A 15,547-nucleotide genomic window follows, 5' to 3' on the forward strand; every position below is an offset into this window, starting at 1 on the left:
ACCATGTCTACCCTTCTTAAGGAATTGGAAAATACTTTGAGGTGAATGAAAATAAAGAAACAACATACAAAATGTCAGGGATGCAACTAAAATAGTACCCAGAGAAAAATTTATATTTATATACACTAAAAAAAGACATCACATCAATAACCTAACCTCCCACCCTCAAAAACTAGAAAATTTAAAAGCAAACTGAAACCAAAGAAAGCAAAATGAATGAAACAAAAAGATCAGAGAAGAAATAAATGAAGTGGAAATTAGAAGCACAAGAGAGAAAATCAGCTAAATCAACAGTTAATTCTTTAAAAAGATCAACAAAATTGACATAAGTTCAGCTAGAATGACCAAAAAAAAAAAAAAAACTAAAATTACTGAATTCAGGAAAAAAAGAAAGAGTATCACTACTGACCTTATAAAAATTAGAAAGACTGTAAGGGAATACCATGAACAACACTATCCCAACAAATTAGATCATCTTTACGTAGGTAAATTCATAGAAAGATACAAACTACCAAAACAGATACAAGAAAAAGTTAAATAAACTGACATCAGGTAAAGACACTGAATTAGTAAAATAAAAAACAAAAAACAAACAAACAAAAAAAAACTACCCACAAAGGAAAGACAAGACCCAATTAACTCCCTGGTAAATTCTACCACAATGAAAGAATTAACAACAATCTTTCACAAACCCCAAACAGAAAATGGAGGCACACTTTCAACTAACTCTATTAGGCTAATACCATCCTGATACCAAAATCAGACATGAACGGGCACTTGGGTGGCTCAGTCAGTGAAGCACCCAAGTCTTGGGTTTCAGCTTGGGTCATGATCTCAGAGTTGTGGGACTGGGCCCCCCACTGGACTCCACCATCAGCTCACAGTCTGCTTAAGATTCTTCCTCCCTCCTTCTTCTTTCTTCCCCCCACTCATCCACTCTCTCTCAAATAAATAAAAAAATTCTTTAAAAATCTGACATGAAAACAAAACCAAAGAATAATATCACTCATAAATATAGAGGCAAAAGTCCTCAACCAAAAATTAGCAAACTGAATAATCCAGCAACACATAATAAGGAATAGTACTTCATGACCAAGTGGGATTTATCACATGAATTCAAGGTTGATTTAAGATCTGAAACTAATTAATATAATATACCATATTAATAGAATAAAGAACAAAAACCTTTGAAGCATCTCATTAAATGCAGAAAAACCATCTGGCAAAACTCAACTTCTAATTTAGAAATATGTTGAAATATGTTAAAATTCTAAATGCCATTTATGATCAAAACAATCAACAAAGAATAAAAGGAAACTTTGTCAATCTGATAAAGACAATTACAAAAAACCTGTAACTAACATCATTCTTAATGGTTATAAATGCCTTCCACTTAAGATCAAAATAAGATGAAGATACCCACTCTCATAAGATATATTCAACATTGTACTGAAGGTTCTAAGCAAGACAATTAATGAAGAAAAAGAAATAAAAGGTGTTAAGAAGGAAAGGAAGAAATAAAATTATCTTCATTTACTGATGACATAATCATGCATACAGAAAATGCTAAGAAATCCACTAAAAACTGTTAAAGAGTTCAGCAAAGTTGCAGGATACAAGATCAATACACAAAATTCAATTGTATTTCTACAAACTACCATGAATAATATGGAAATGAAATTAAGAGAACAATTCCATTCACAACACCGAAGAGTATTAAATACTTTGGAATAAATAAACAGAAGTTAAATAGTCTAAAAGTTACAAAACATTGTTGAAAGAAATTTAAAAACCCCAAATAATTTTAAAGAAATTCCACATTCATGGATTGGAGACTTAATATTGTTAAAATATAAGACTAAACCATAAGGAAATAGAAAGTCTGGAAAGACCTATAATTAGTAAGGAAATTGAATCATTAATCAAAAATTTCCTGACAGAGTAAAGCCACAGACCTGATGGCTTCAATGGTAAAGTCTACCAAACACTTAAAAGAAAAACTAATTTCAATCCTTCTCAAACTTTTCCAAAACCTTGAATAGGAGGGAAGACAACCTAACACATGCTTTACCCTTATATCCAAACCAGACAAAGATGCTACAAGAAAATTACAGACCAATACTGCTTGTGTCCACTGATGTAAAAATCCTCAACAAATACTAGCAAGCTAAATTTAAAAGCCTATTAAAAGAATTAAACACCACGGTCAAGGGAGGATTTATTCCTGGAATACAAGGATGGCTAATATATAAAAATCAATCAATACTATATACCACATTACAGAAAGAAAGAAAAAAAACACATGATCACCTCAACTGATGCTGAAAAAGAATAATAAAATTCAACAATCTTTCTTGATAAGGAAACTACCTCAACATAATAAATACCATATTTAAGAGACGGGAAGCTTTTCCTCGAAGTTCAGAAACAAAGCAAAAGTACCCATTTTCTCTACTTTTATTGAACGTAGTATAGGAAGTTCTAGCCAGAGCAATTAGGATATAAAAATAAGTAAAAGGCATCTAAATTGGAATGTAAGAAGTAAATTTCTGTTAGTTGATAACTCATGATCTTATACAGAGAGAACTCTAAATCCCCCACACAAAAAAATACCTGTTAGTAAAACAAATTCAGCAATGGTAGGATACAAAGTTAACACAAAAATCAGTTGCATGAACATGGGGGCTTAAGTGGGTAGGAGAAGAATAAATGAAACAAGATGGGATTGGGAGGGAAACAAATCTAAGTGACTCTTTTTTTTTTTTTTTTTTGAAGGTCAAGCAAAGCTTTATTTCCAAATCATAAGTGACTCTTAATCTCACAAAACAAACTGAGGGTTGCTGGGGGGAGGGGAATTGGGAGAAGGGGGGTGGGGTTATGGACATTGGGGAGGGTATGTGCTTTGGTGAGTGCTGTGAAGTGTGTAAGCCTGGCGATTCACAGACCTGTACCCCTGGGGATAAAAATATATGTTTATAAAAAATTTTTAAATTTATTTAAAAAAATCAGTTGCATGTCTATACACAAACAATAAATAATCTGAAAAGGAAATTACAAAAGCAATTCCAATTATAATAGCATCAAAGGGAACAGAATATTTGATGCAATATAATAGTATCAAAGACAACAGCAGTAAAAGACTTGTACATACACTGAAAACTATAAAACACTGCTGAGAGAAATTAAAAAAGACAATAAATGGAAATGTACCCCATTCATGGATTAGAAGAGTTAATACTGCTAAGATGTCAATACTACCCAAAGTGATGCACATATTCAATGTAAGCCTTATCTAAAACTCAATGATTTTTTTTTTGCAGAGGACACCCTTACTTTTATTTTCTCAAGGGACCTCAAATAGCCAAAAAATTTTTGAAAAAGAAAAAGCTATAGGACTCATACTTCCTGATTTTAAAACTTACCACAAAGCTACAGTAATCAAAACAGCATGGTAGTGGCACATAAAGAGACATATATAACAAATGAATAGAGCTCAGAACTAAATGCATGCATGCAAAGTAAAATAATTTTTGCAAGGATGCCATGAACATACAATAGGAAAAGTACAGTCTTTTCAACAAATGATGCTAAGAAAATGATAGTCACATGTGAAAAATGAAGCTGGGTCCTTAACGCTTCCTACCAAATGGATCAAAATCCTCGATGTAAGGCCAAAAATTATAAAACTCTTAGAAGAAAACATAAAGCAAAATCTTCACAATTTGGGGCCACCTGGGTGGCTCAGTGGGTTAAGCCTCTGCCTTTGGCTCGGGGTCATGATCCCAGGGTCCTGGGATCAAGCCCCAGTCAGGCTCTCTGCTCAGTGGGGAGCCTGCTTCTTCCCCTCTCTCTCTGCCTGCCTCTCTGCCTACTTGTGATCTCTGTCTGTCAAATAAATTAATAAAATCTTTAAAAAAAAAAAAAAACGCTTCACAGTTTGGTTTTGACAATAATTTCTTGGATGGGACACCAAAGACACAGCCAAAAAAGAAAAAAAAGGCAAATAAAACTTCATGAAGATTAAAATTTTGTGTGCATTGATAGTGTTGCTAGGTACTATCAACAAAGTAAAAAGGCAACACAAAGAATGGGGGAATATATTTGCAAATCATTAATCTGATAAGGAATTAATATCCACAAAAAAAGAGAACTCAAGATTCATCAACCAAAAAACCAAAACACCCAATTAAAAAATGAACTATGACTTGAACAGACATTTCTCCACAGACAGACAAATGGTCAATAAGCACATAAAGCTTCAGTCAACAACAGTAATTGTAAGGAAATGCAAATAAAAATCACAATGAGATAACAATTCATATCTATTAGCATGGCTCTTCTCAAATAAAACAAAAATAACAAGTGTTGGTGAGGAGGTGAGAAACTGGAACCCTCATATACAGTTGATAGGAATGAAAAATAGTACTGCGGCAGTGGAACACAGTATGATGGTTACCTGATAGGTAATTACCATATGATCCAGCAATTCCACTTCTGGGTATATACTTTAAAGAACCAAAAGCGAAGTCCAGAAGACATACTTGTATACCCATGTTCACAGCTGTATATTTGCAACAGCAAAACATGGAAGCAACCCAAGTGCCTATTGACGGATGAATGTATAAGCAAAATGTGGTATCTACATATGAGGAATATTATTCAGCCTTAAAAAGGAAGGAAATTCTGACTTGTGCCACAACATGGGTTAACCTTGAAGCATTATGATAAGTAAAATAAGCCAGACACACACAAAAAAAAGTTACATGAGACTTGACTTCTATGAGGCATCTAAAGTATTTGAAATGACAGAGACAGAAAGGGGCAGAAGGAGGGGGAAATAAGGAGATGTTTGTTTAACAGGTAGAGTCAGTTTTACAAAATTAAAAGAGTTCTAGAAACAGGTGGTGGTGATGGTTGCACAACAATATGAATGTACTTAATACCTTTGAACTACACACTTAAAATGCTCAAAATGGTAAATTTTATGTTATGTGTGTTTTACCACAATAAAGAAATTGAAAAAAAATTAAGGCAATACTGAGCAGGTCTGCAGATTCCATATAATGTCTACCAAAAATCTCAACTGACTTTTTGCATAAATTGGCTTATCCTAAAATTCACATTGAAATGCAAAGGACCTGCAGCAGCCAAAGCAACCCTGGAAAAGAAAAACAAATTTGGAGAACTCACACTTCCCCAATTTCAAAACTTACTACAGCACTATGATAATCAATGCTCCTGGCGTGGATAAACACACAGATCAATGGAATAAAATACAGATTCCCAGAAACAGAATCACAAAAATTAGTCCAGTGGATTTTGACAAAGATGCAAAAGTAATCCAATAGAGGAAAAGTAATCTTATTAACAAATAATGCTGGGCACCAACAGACACCCATAGGGGAGGGAAAAAACCCTTCAATCTAGACGTCACATCTTACCTAAAAATTAACTCGAAATGGATCATGGACATAAATGAAAAACTATAGAACTTTTAGGGAAAGGGGAAAAAGGAAACAAAACAGAGAAAATCCTTAGGATCTAGGCCTAGAAAAAGAATACTAGATTTGACACTAAAAATACGATCCATAAAAGGAAAAACTGATAAATTGGGCTTGATCAAAATTTAAGTTTTGCTCTATGCAACACCCTACTCAAAGGATAAAGACAAGTTTTAGACTGACAGAAAATACTTGCATACCAAATATCTGACAAAGAACTAGTATATAGAATATATCAAGAACCCTCAAAAACTCAAAAAAAACCCAACAACTCCAATTTAAAATGTGTAAAAAATGGGGCGCCTGGCTGTCTCAGTCAGTAGAGCATGCAACTCTTGATCTCAGGGTTGTGAATTCAAGCCCCATCATGGGCATGGAGACTACTTAAAAAAATAAATAAGTAAAATAAAATGTATAAAAAATATCAAGAGACAGTTCATCAAATATATGGCAAATAAATACATGAAAAGATAGTAAGCATCATCACTAGCAGAGAAATGTAAATTAAAACCCCAATGATGTATCATTACACACCTATCAAAGTGGCATAAACAAAAGTCATGACACCAAATGCTGGTAAAGATGTAAAGAAACCAGATTCTGAATACACTGCCAATACAAATGTGAAATGGTACAGTCTCTATGAAAAGTTTGGCAGTTTCTCATAAAACAAAGTTGTAACTACCATATAACCCAACAATAACACTCCTGACCAATTATCCTAAAGAACTAAAGGCTATGTTCAAAACCTGTACACGAATATTTACAGCAGCTTTATTCATACTAACTTAAATGTCCTTCAACGATGAAATGTTTAAACTGTGGTACAAACATACAATGAAATGATACTTAGCAATAAGCATAAACAATTTATACATTCAACAACTGGATGGATCACAAGGGAATTATGCTGATTTTAAAGAGTAAACTCCGAAAGGTTACATATATGATTCCATGTTTACGTAGCATTTTTTAAACGGTATTAAAGAAATGGAGAACAGATTAGTTGTTCCTAGTGCCTATGGCTGGAGTAGGGGCAGGAAGAAACTAGGTGTGGCTGAAAGGGCATGATAATGGATCCTTGTGATGATGGTAATGTTCTGTATCTTGAATGTATCCGATGTCATATATTTGGGCTATGTCATTGTACCACAATTCTGCAAGATATCTTCTTAGCATTATGAACTGGGTATAGGAAATACAAGATGTCTCTATATTATTTCTTATAATTACATCATGGGAATCTATAATTATCTCTAATAAAAAGTTTAATTTTAAATAATAATGCTATAAAGTATACTTATTGACATGGAAAAGATGTTTATGATATATTTTTAATTTTAAAAGGTTACAGAACAATATAAACAATATAAGATAATTTTGGTGTATGTTGTGTATATGATATTGTGACTAAATAAGACTTCCTGAATGCTCAGTTACATTCACCTATCACTGGATGGGGATTATAGGGGATTTCAATTTTTTCATATGCTTTTTCTCTTTTTTTTTTTTTTTAAGATTTTATTTATTTATTTGACAGAGATTACAAGTAGGCAGAGAGGCAGGCAGCAGAGAGAGAGAGGAGGAAGCAGGCTCCTGCGGAGCAGAAAGCCTGATGTGGGGCTCGATCCCAGGACCCTGGGATCATGACCTGAGCCGAAAGCAGAGGCTTTAACCCACTGAACCACCCAGGCGCCCAATGCTTTTTCTATTCTTATTTCTCAATATGTATGCATAACTTTTCTAATGTTGAAAATAAGGTTTCTCTCAGTATTTTAAAAGTACTTTCTATGAAACATTTTTTAATTTTTTTAAATTTTTTAAAATACTTTTTAATTTTTTAAAAGTACTTTCTATGAAACATTGACTTAAAAGCAATACTTTGAATATACTGGTTATGCAATAATTGACAGTTAAGTTAGATTTGTTCTGAAAGAAAAACAATAGATTCTATGGAAGACAAATTATTATTTTAATAACTTACATAATAGGCTGTGCTGGCTGGTGGGTGACAGGAGCACTAACATAAGCTGTAGGCTGTACTCCCATCATTCCTGAACCATCTTAAAAGAAAACAAACACATTTATTTCAGAGTACCCATTTATTTACATTTTATTCCTAAAGAAAAAGTCACACACTAAATGTTACCTAAGGGAAAAATTTCGTATTTCCTTCTCAGGAGTTAGCAAAGAACATTGCAAGAAACCACTTGAATAAAAAACAAGTAACTATGAAATAAAGCTGAGTTTTAAAATAGGGCATTTTTAAGTCAATAAATACGAATATCTGAATTAAGTAAAGCTGTGGTTTTTCAAATTATTTATTTTTGCTTACAAAAAAATAATTTTCCTAACTGAATCACTAGGAAAAAATATTTAGCCTATAGATAACTTACAATAAGCAAGACTGGGATCCAAATTATTCCTGGCCCCATAAAAATAGTATGCATCATCATAAGGAGTCCGATAGTTAGTAGCTATAGGTGGCAGTAGGGGAGGAGGAGGCAGAGGTGCAATCCTGTATCAAAAGAAAATTGGAAAAAAAAAAAAAAAAAGAAAAAATTGGAAAAATTTTCTCATATTTCACTGCAATTTTTTTAAATCAAGACATAATTCTTTTGCACAATTTTATTGAAAACCTTATTGCTGCTTTAGAAAAGACCATCATCTTGCTTAATCTCATCAAAAATTAGGATTCAAAAAGCAAAATATACTACATCTCAGAATTTAAATTATAACACTTATGTAAGACAAAAACTTTGAATAACAATTCATTTCTAATTAGTCACTCTATGCCAGTATTGAACAAACGTGGTCCCTGTCCCTCAAAGTAATACAGAAATAAATAGGCAATTACAGCCCAGCATGAAGTTAAAACAATATAGATACACAGTGCTGTAGGAATATGGAACAGGGACATTTAAATCACATAGGGGAAAGGAGGAAAGAAGTAAGGCTTTCTAGAAAAGACAATGCTTCTGCCATGTTGCTAGAGTCACAAAGAGAATGATAATGCAGGAAGAAATGGCAAATAGATATAAATGGGATTATAAATGGTTCCATTTGACTGGGGGGAAAGAATGTACTTTTTTAATTCTAAAATAATTTATTGTTCTTTCAAAGGAAGTCATATATAATGTGAAAGAGAAGCCACTTAACAGTGAAGTCTGAACATAATGTTTTGTCTTTCATAAACTTTTGAAGACCTCTATTTCTGCACTTCATTGCTGATTAGGAAACATCTCTCTATTTGCACCAGGGCAATACTTTCTAACAGTAAAAATGGAAAAGGCAAATTCCTTTAGATGACCAGAAAGAGAAAAGGAGGCATCCTGGAATGGAATGTCTTCCTTTTTTTTGGAATGTCTTCCCTTTTGAGTGTATCTTAACAGATTATCCCTTGTTGAATACTTCAAAAACAATTCTGAAGAGCTAAGAAGGCATTCAAGTTCTCTCCAATTATTAGTATTTTTCACACTTACTGGCCACTCAATGTGTCTAACTTCACTAACCTCACTGCATAGGTACGTCAACAAAGCAGTCGAGAGAAAATGCTATGATAGGAAATGTCAACATCATTATATCTTAAATTTGTATAGAGATTTATACAGAATCTGATCTTTACAACAGCTCTGGAAGTGTAGGTAAGAAAAAAAAAGACTATTATTTCACTGGTACAAATGAGAAAACTGAAGTTTTATAAAGGTGTAGTATTCCCAAAATTGCAGACAGTGGAGCCAACCATTTTAATCCCTAAAGCATTGTGGAGACCATCATACTATGCTCTGTAATTTTGATTCCACCTAGTGTTTTGAGTCAGGAAGTCATTAGATGAAACAAACAAAAAGATCTAATAAACACAGTACACACAGTGCTACAATCTGTTAGTTGTAAATGAAAGACTAAGTTCTACTGAAATTATAGCACACTTTCTTTCTTTATAGAAAGAAAGTATAGCACAGAAAATATAGTCTTTACATATATTTATATATATATATAATATTCTATTATTTATAGAACTTAGTTCTATATAAAGACTAAGTTCTACTGAAATTATAGCACACTTTCTTTCTTTATAGAAAGAAAGTATAGCACAGAAAATATAGTCTTTACATATATTTATATATATATTTATATATATATTTATATATATCTTTACATATATTTATATATATATATATATATAATATTCTATTATTTATAGAACTTAGTCTTTCATTTACAACTAACAGATTGTAGCACTGTGTGTACTGTGTTTATTAGATCTTTTGTTTGTTTCATCTAATGACTTCCTGACTCAAAACACTAGGTGGAATCAAAATTATACAGCACAGAAAATATCAATGTTAAAAAAGAAAACCACTTAATTAAACACTCTCCTATAATTAATACATTAATAGTAAGCAAAAAAACAAGCTCAAATCCTACTAAGGGAAAATAGCACCGTCCAGAAAAATACCAATGTTCACAAGAAAATTTTCTTTATGTACAGTCTCATATAGCATTATGCCTTTTATCTATAAAAATCAAATCCTTACCCTAATACCTAAGTTATAGGTTTTATAATCTCAACATTTTTTATTTCAGGTATTTGAGTTGCATAGCCTGTAAGTAATTGCAGAGAGACTTGAAGGAAATAGAAGCCAAAATAAAGCAATATATACAAAAGAACCACATGAGAAATTTTTTTCCGCTTAAACTGAAAGAAGTAATCAGTGTTTGCCAAGTGGAAATTATAAAATTGAAGAAAATGTATAGCTTCTTGTATGTTAAAAATCTTAAAAAAAAAAAAAGCTTTTAATAACAGATATTCCAAAATGTAACCTAAAACTAAATACTAAATGCAGTTAGTTACACAGTCTAAAACTATTAAAGCATCTTTAAACAGTAAAAGAATGTTTTAATGATTTCCCTTGTTTTTATAAGAGAAAAGACTAACAACACAAATTTTAAGAGAAATTCTTTCCCAGAAGCTGTTAATCATAGAAATATCTCTGAAGGACAACTTAATCTGCTTCAGCAAATCCTTGTAAACCTGTAATATAATGATACCTTACCTAATTCCCAAACACAAAACATTTTAAACAAGCACCTGGGAGGCACCATTTCACCAAGGGTGCAGTTGGGTCCACTGAGCAAATCTTCATTCTGAGATGGGGTGGAGTGAATTGATGGGATGAGTGGGGCAGATGGGGCAGATAAAGGAGGGAGAGGTGTCTGGAAAGCTACTCTGGGTCTTTCAGGTGGTATCGTCTCTTCAAAACGTCTTGGTGCCACACTAAACTGCTTTAGTCTATCAGGCTAAAATAAAGAAAAAAAATCTGTTTGTTACATATAATCATAAATTTAAAGGTAGAAATTTAAAGGTGGAAGGAACCTCAAAAGACCCTCTATCCCAGATTGTAAACAGGCACTTTAGTTAGTAACAGAATAAAAGAATTTTTATAACTATAAAAGACTTTGAAGATCTAATCCTTATTTTATAAATGGGGTAAATGAGGCTCCCTGAAAGTATATAAATCACCTAAGGCCTCACCATTAATAAGTAATCAAGCAAGAACTAGAGCCAGATATTAATTCTAAATATAAAACTCTATTATACTATAACACTGTGCTATTTCTCTATCCAACTGCCTTTTCTGACATCAAGTATTCTCTAGAATGGTCAGCAAATGTTTTCTGATAGGAGCCAGATAGAAAATATACCAGGCTTTGCAAAACATGCAGTTTCCTCCGAACTACTCAACTCAATGATAGCACCAAAGTAGCCCAAAACAGTATCTAAATAATAAGTGAGTGTGTGCTGCAATAGAACTTTATTTACAAAAATAGGAAGCAACTAGATTTGGCCATAGGCTACAGTTTCCTAACCCCTGTTTTAGAACATCATTTATGTATCTTTTCCTAAAATTTGACATCAAAAGTAAACCCCAAAGAAATGGTTTAACTATTGTATCTAATGTTCTTATTTATTCTCATAAAGCAACTTGGCACTTAAGGCTGCTTCATTCAGATATAAATAAGAATGCCCATCAAATACTAATATAAACTATATATAATGTATCCATAAATTAAATTAAATGTTTAACATACTACCATATTACATTAAAAAGTTCAAGATTTTAAAAGAAAGTTTTTGATTGTGAAAATTATTTCACAGGTATTCACTGATAAAGGAAAATATATTTAGCTTTGGAATTATCCTTTCTTCCCCACCATATTTAATTCCTCAGGAATGATTTCTCAGATTAATCTAAAAGTTTTATTCTATGAGCAGTCAAAAAGCACATTAGAGTAATATTAGCACAGTATTAAACTTCTTTAAATGAATAACGCAGAGGATATACTTAAAAGTTGCCTAAAGTTGAATAATTTTAAGTTGCTCTATTCTAAGAATGAACTTTTTAATGAAATTAAAGTTTCTTAGTCATCAAAGATAAAAACTTGCCTTAGCATATCCCACTACAGAAAAAGCATATTTTGAGAAGAGCAATAAATTATTACCTCCTCCTTACTTAACTGCAATGATGTAATTCATTTCACTAAATGATGAGAATTGCAAAATTAAAGTAAAAACAAGATTATTATGTCTCTAGTTTTAGAGTAAATAAAAATTACTAAAATGCTTAAACACTAGAATCAAAGATTTCTGTTTCTTTGGAAATCATTCAATCTAACAAGAGTGGTAAGATAAACTTGAGAAAAATATTAACATTTATTGCAAATTAAACTGAGATAACTTTCCCCTGGATAGCACCTGTGAACAAAGCAGAAAGAACTAATTTAAAACAAACTTTAAAAAAAACCACATACACACAAACAAAAAAGCACATATGAAAAAGGAAAAATTATCTTAGAGGAATAAATAAGTAAGAGTTAGGACTTAGGTTTTATGAGAACTGAATTCATTACTACTCAAACTGGTCTACTATTATATTTTGCCCAATACCTTCTATCTCTACCTGTCATTACCACTGAGGCTTATTTAAATGAAAGAGTAAACACTAAAAGATGCCAGAAACACTTACTGATTTCTCAGGGTCTCGTACTCCAGAAGCTGCAACACTGAGTCCCATATCTTTTTCTCTGAACAAAATTAAAATTCTGTATATTAAACAGTTATAGCAAACACTACCAAAATCATAATCACTACTAAAACAAACTCAAACCCAAAGTTCATTCAGTAACATCTTCAAGTACAAGTAATTCCTTTAACTGACAATAAAATCTTAAATAATTCTGAAAACTACATTTTTTATTTGGTGCAAAATAAACTAGATTTCACATGTAAACTGACTTACAGTAAGTCTTAAAACTAGTGCCTGGAGTACTTCAAAGCCTCAGCAATTCTCACAGAATTACAGAAGTAAAACAAAATCTTGACTTTGAGAAACAAAAATGTTTAGGGAATGTATATGTTTTGTTGACTAAAGGGTAAATAATTAAAAATTAATATCATACTTTTAAAGTATTTAAAGAGTTTTTAAGAAAAAGATGTTACCAAAAAAAAAAAAAAAATGATGTTAGAAATGACTAAGATAAAACAATAGATAATGGCCTTTTCTAACATAGAGGAAAAAAGGCAAAACTAAAAGTTAATAGTATATGGCCTCAAATTCTCTGGAAACAAGATATCTATTCCTAATTGTAAACTATAATTATTATTTTGCAACTATTTCTACAAAAAAGATTACAAACACTGAGAGTCAGGGGCACCTGGGTGGCGCAGTAGGTTAAAGCCTATGCCTTCGGCTCAGGTCATGATCCCAGGATCCTGGGCTCAAGCCCCACATCGGGCTCTCTGCTCAGCAAGGAGCCTGCTTCCCCCTCCCTCTCTCTCTGCCTACTTGTGATCTCTGTCAAATAAATAAATAAAATCTTAAAAAAAAAAAAAAAACACTAAGAGTTGTATACAATATAAATCTATCTGGATTTATCGTGATTATTTTTTTATATTGCATTTATGGGTATGCTTATAATTTCACATTGTTATAAAACAAAATACTTCCATTTCATATTTGTGGGCATGTAGATAACATTAAATGCTACTCTAAATAAAAAATTGAAGAAATAACCAAAGGTATATAAAAGGCCTGTTATAGAATATACAAAAAGTCTATTATCTGTTACCTACGGCACCATAAATGAATGCTCATATAGTATTTATTACCTTAGCTGATATAGAATGTAGAGGCTGAAATAGAAGTGACTTACAAACACATAATCATCTTGGGAAAAATATTCCCATATTTTACTATATAATTGTCATCACCATATCATTTTACACAAAAGCATTTTTCAAAGAATTTATTCATTTATTTATTTATTTATTTTAGAGAGAAGGAGAAAGAGTACATGCGAGCAGGGGGAGGGAGAGAGAAGAACCTCAAATGTCCTCTGCAGGGCTGACAAGTGACCCAAAATCAGGACCAGAGCTAAAATCAAGAGTCAGATTCCCAAATGACTAAGCCACCATATACCCTCCATAAATGCATTTTTTTTTTAAAGATTTTATTTATTTGACAGAGATCACAAGTAGGCAGAGAGGTAGGCAGAGAGAGAGAGGAGGAAGCAGGCTCCCTGCCGAGCAGAGAGGCCGATGCGGGGCTCGATCCTAGGACCCCGAGATCATGACCTGAGCCGAAGGCAGAGGCTTAACCCACTGAGCCACCCAGGTGCCCCCATAAATGCATTTTAAGTTCAAACATCTTTTTTAAATGCAAACCTTCATTACCGTCTCTTATTCTTCTGTTGTTCAGCCATCTGTTCCAACAGTTCTAGTCTGTATTTCTCTTTCCTTTTCTGAATAAGTTCTCTATCTTCACTTCCTAGAAAGTGGTAAGAAAAAAAAAAGATTTTAACTCTTAAGCAACATCTTCAACTAGAAACTTAGATTTTAAAAAGCCTCCATTTTTAATTATATCAAAGAGTAATTAATTACGACACATGCAGAAACTATAAAAGGCAAAATTGTATATTACCTCTTCAATTAATTTCAAAATTTCTGAGTATCTTTTATATGTCAATCACCAAACACATCACGCTTTCCCAAACCTCTAAACTTAGTCAAAAACCTTAAATAAAAGAATACTCAGGGCACCTGGGTGGCTCAGTAGGTTAAGCCTCTGCCTTTGACTCAGGTCATGATCTCATGGTCCTGGGATCAAGCCCCACATCAGGCTCTCTGCTCAGCAGGGAGCCTGCTTCCCCCCACTCTCTGCCTGCTTCTCTGCCTACTTGTGATCTCTCTCTCTCTGTGTCAAATAAATATATGAAATCCTTTTTAAAAAAAAAAGAAAAGAAAAGAAAAAGAATACTCTAAGGGAGCCCGCATGGCTCAGTCAGTTACGCATCTGACCCTTGATTTCACCTCAGTTCATGACCTCAGGGTCATGGGATCCCGCCCTGCATGGGGCCCCACACTGAGCAAAGAGCCTGCTTGGGATTCTCTCTCCCTCTCCCTCTGCCCCTCCCCACCTCTCACATGCACACTTGGTCTGTCTCTGAAAAAAATTTTAAAAAATTAAAAAAAAAGAATAATAATCCCCATCCCCATTTTTCTAATAATTGGGATGATATCATCACTAATAACTCCTACAAGCCCCTTAAATTTGGTAAGTGTGTCCAAATTGAACACCTCAAAAGCAGTCGCTCCTCTTTGTTTTTCTGGTAACAACAATAATATCAACCCTCTAAACCTCATGTAACTTTGAATGCTCATTATCTCTTTATTCACTTCATGTGTGGATCCTCTTATTATTCTCACCACCTTTAACTCTGGATAGGACCTGTCTACATTTCACCTGAATTGCAGCAATAACCTCCTGATTAGTCTCCCCATTCGCCCTCTCTCCGCTCATGATTTAGTGATTACTGTGATTTTTTTAGACTACAGTTGACAATGTTACATTAGTTTCAGTTGTAAACATTGATTCAACAAGTCTTCACATTATGCTATGCTCACCGGGAGTATAGCTATCATCTGTAACTATATAATGTTTTTATGTATCATTGACTACAATCCCTATACTGTGTCTTTCATTCCC

The 15,547-nt window shown here is 32.9% G+C and overlaps 1 protein-coding gene across 11 annotated transcripts in view; it reads right to left on the reverse strand.

Annotated features, from left to right (window-relative positions):
* Positions 1-15,547, reverse strand: part of CSPP1 (centrosome and spindle pole associated protein 1) — a 170,944-nt gene that overhangs the window by 70,160 nt on the left and 85,237 nt on the right. For 9 of the 11 annotated variants that reach the window (XM_044245503.1, XM_044245500.1, XM_044245502.1 and 6 more), the window contains 5 exons: positions 14,236-14,329; positions 12,530-12,587; positions 10,594-10,802; positions 7,898-8,019; positions 7,486-7,564 (listed from right to left, as the gene is read on the reverse strand). In XM_044245503.1, the coding sequence (XP_044101438.1) occupies positions 7,486-7,564; positions 7,898-8,019; positions 10,594-10,802; positions 12,530-12,587; positions 14,236-14,329 (562 nt within the window). The remainder of the gene's footprint in view (positions 1-7,485; positions 7,565-7,897; positions 8,020-10,593; positions 10,803-12,529; positions 12,588-14,235; positions 14,330-15,547) is intronic. The other 2 variants (XM_044245507.1, XM_044245506.1) reach the window with 1 other exon arrangement.

This window comes from Neovison vison, chromosome 4, assembly GCF_020171115.1.
Source record: "Neovison vison isolate M4711 chromosome 4, ASM_NN_V1, whole genome shotgun sequence".
NCBI lineage: Eukaryota > Metazoa > Chordata > Mammalia > Carnivora > Mustelidae > Neogale > Neogale vison.